The sequence below is a fragment of the Nannospalax galili genome, unplaced genomic scaffold (assembly GCF_000622305.1).
Source record: "Nannospalax galili isolate Female #2095 unplaced genomic scaffold, S.galili_v1.0 scaffold1714, whole genome shotgun sequence".
Classification (NCBI taxonomy): domain Eukaryota; kingdom Metazoa; phylum Chordata; class Mammalia; order Rodentia; family Spalacidae; genus Nannospalax; species Nannospalax galili.
Genome location: NW_008334552.1, coordinates 555,092 through 558,423, shown reverse-complemented (window position 1 = coordinate 558,423; position 3,332 = coordinate 555,092). Strand labels below are relative to the sequence as shown.

The window sequence follows — 3,332 nt, the reverse complement described above, 5'->3', positions numbered from 1 at the left end:
AAATAAGGATAAAGTAATGTCATAATCTAACAATGTGGAAATATTAAACCAAGCTAATTAATATGTCCTCTACCTCAGATATTCAACATTTTTTTATAGTGAGAACATTGGAGAATCATGTTCCTATTAACTTTTTTCTTGTTTGTTTGTTTGCTTTGTTTTGTTTTGAGGCAGGGTCTCCCTGTAGCCCCAGCTGGCCCTAGAACTCACTATATAGACCAGGCTGGCCTTGAACTCACAGAGATCACCTGCCTTTGCCTCCCAAGTGCTGAGATTAAAGGTGTGTGCCACCATGCCCGGCTATTAATTCTTTTTTTTTTTTAATTTATTTTTATTTTATGTGTATGAGTGTTTTGCCTGTCTGTAAGTACACCCATGGCGTACAGTGTCTGCAGAAGCCAGAAGAGGGCATCAGATCCCTTGGAACTAAAGTTACAGTTAGTTGACATGTGGGTGCTGGGAACTGAACCTGGGTCCTTTGCAAGAGCAGCCAGTGTCTTTAACTGCTGAGACATCGCATCAGCTCTTATTTTTGGTTTTAATTATCAACATGTTTATGTGTGTCTGTGTGTGCATATATGCACATGAGTGCAATGCTCTTGGAGGCCAGAAGAGGGTGTCAGATCTGGAGCTAGAGTTACAGCTGCTTGTGAGTTGCTGGATTTGAGTGCTAAGAACTGCACTTGAATCCTTTGCAAGAGCAGGAAGCTCTCTTAACTGTTGCACTGTCTCTCCAGTCCCCCAATAATTATTTTTATTTGATAATACTTTAAAAAATTTTATCATAGGCTAAAAAGTCTACATAACATGTTTGGTTCCTTTGAATCTTGAACCTTTTTTCTTCTCTCACTGATTCTTCCTTTTAGGCAGAAGGTTCTAAAAAGTACTGAGGAGCAGGAGCTGGAAAAGAGAATGAGAATGCAGCAGGAGGTAGTGGAGATGCGGAAAAAGAATGAAGAATTTAAGAAACTTGCTCTCGCGGGAGCAGGTCAGCTTGGCCTTGGTTGAGTCTTATCTATGAGGGGCAATTCCAATCTGGTAGGACTTTTTGAGGTCTCTACAGCAGAAAAGAAAAAAATGGTTTTGATAGTCAGGATAGAACAGTGTGTTAAAACATTGGTTGTAGGTTCCACTTAGATCCCAGGGAGCTGACCCTTTCTTAGAGCATGCTGTTCTCTAATGTTTTAGAAAAGGGTTAAGACAGGTGAGAAGTGGGCTGGTCAGTTTGTCATTTTCCCCTTCAAGGTAGAGGAAAGAAAGGGCTCCATCAGATTTGGCTGCAGCTATGGCTGCAGAAGAGGTCACAGTTCTGCTTTGTTCTAGTGGAGTCAAAGCTGCAGTACTAGATTGGAAAATAGTACCCTGGGGTTTATAGGTTTCTCTCTTAGAAATGCTGTATTAAGTTTGCTTTTAAAGTCGGTTCAGGGCTAAAGAGATGGCTCAGCAGTTATGAGCACTGACTGCTCTTGCTTTGGACCCAGGTTTGGGTTTGGGTCCTAGTTCCCACATGGTAGCATTACATTCATGGGTACACTTGCATGCATGCAGGCAAACCAGTCATACACGTAAAAATAAATGAATTAAAAAAAAAAAACCCAAAACTTCTTAAAGTCAATCCAGAGGAATTGATGAATGGCTTAGTGGTAGAGTGTTTGACTATTATGTGCGAGGTCCTGGCTTCTATCTCTGATACTATTAAGACTTAAGTCATACCTTTTCCTTTCCAAACTATTGCAATGACTTTTTTTTTTTTTTTTTTTTGGTCTCCAGAGCTGTGACTACACCCTGACAATGAATTCTTCTACTTTACCTACTTTGCATTTGACCAACGGGGTTTTTTTTTTTTCAAGATTTTTTTTTATATTTTATTTTATTATTTTTATTTTATGTATACAAGTGTATTGCCTACACGTATGTGAGTGCACCCATGTCATGCAGTGCCGTGGAGGTCAGAAGAGGGCTTCAGATTCCCCTGGAACTGGAGTTAAGGACAGTTCGTAGCCCCCATGTGGGTGCTAGGAATCAAATCTGGGTCCTCTGCAAGAGCAGTCAGTGCTCTTAACCGCTGAGCCATCTCTCCAGTCCCCTTGAACTCAGTACAGCTCTGAAAATGAACTCGTGTTTTAGTGTCCCTGAGGACTGTTTCAAGTTTGGGCTTACAGGTAGATAGTGAATAAAGTTAGATCCATAGTAACAGAAATGTTGAAAGGACTAGAGTAAAAGAGAACTTAGAATTGTTCTATATTTTTTTTTAATTAATCAATTTTTCTTTTCTTTTTTTGGTCTTTTTGAGACAGGGTCTCTCTGTAGCCTCAGCTGTCCTGGAACTCACTATGTAGACCAGGCTGGCCTTGAACTCACAGAGATCCCCCTGCCTCTGCCTCCTGAGTGCTGGGATTAAAGGTGTGTGCCACCACGCCTGGCTAATTTTTCTTTTATGTCTATGAGTGTTTTGCCTGCATGTTTGTAAGTAGAACCACTTGCAGTGCCCATGGAATTCAGAAGAAGGCATCAGATTCCCTGAAACTGGAGTTATGGACAGTTGTTAGCTGCCATATAGATGCTGGGAACTCAAGTCCTTTGCAAGAGCAGATAGTGCTCTTAACTGCCAAGCCAGCTCTCCAGCCCTTATTCTCTATTCTTAATGTTATCTGTGTAATTTTCTTTGTTCCCCAGGGCAATTTGTGAAGAAATCAGTGAGCCAGGTCACCAAAGTCGTTGACTTTCACTTCCACACAGATGATCGAATTAAACAACATCCTAAGAACCAGGAGGAGTATAAGGAAGTAAACTTTATGGCTGAACTACGAAAGCATCCTCCATCTCCTGTAAGTTGATGGGCAATAATGAATATTATTAATAATATATATATATATATATTTTTTTAAGCATAAAAGAAAGAGTTTATTGGGCTTACAGTTCCATAGGGAAGAGTCCATCATGATGGAAGAGGCCGGGTGGGAGGTAGCCAAAGCAGAAAGTTGAGAGCCTGCATCTTCCAGCACACACAAAAAAGGGGCAAGGGGGAGACTGCAAGTCGAATTAGGCTATGAACTCCCAAAACCCATCCTCAGTGACTTTCTTCCTCCAGCAAGATCACACCTCACAAAGGTTCCCTAACCGCCCCAAACAGTGCCACCACTTGACGAGGTGTTCAAATACATGAGCCTTTGGGGGCACTTTTCATTCAAATTATCACACTAAAGAAAAAAAGTTAGCCCTTCTAATTTAAAAAAAAAATTATTTATTTAATAACCATATAATTAGAAGAAGCATTTCATTACAATAGCATTGACATATTCAATAACAATTTCCAGAGCTAAGATGCATCT

The 3,332-nt window shown here is 40.5% G+C and overlaps 1 protein-coding gene across 11 annotated transcripts in view; it reads left to right on the top strand.

Moving 5' to 3' along the window:
- Positions 1–3,332, top strand: part of Tpx2 (TPX2 microtubule nucleation factor) — a 57,112-nt gene that overhangs the window by 23,371 nt on the left and 30,409 nt on the right. For all 11 annotated transcript variants that reach the window (XM_029561772.1, XM_017797215.2, XM_029561767.1 and 8 more), the window contains 2 exons: positions 867–988; positions 2,677–2,828. In XM_029561772.1, the coding sequence (XP_029417632.1) occupies positions 867–988; positions 2,677–2,828 (274 nt within the window). The remainder of the gene's footprint in view (positions 1–866; positions 989–2,676; positions 2,829–3,332) is intronic.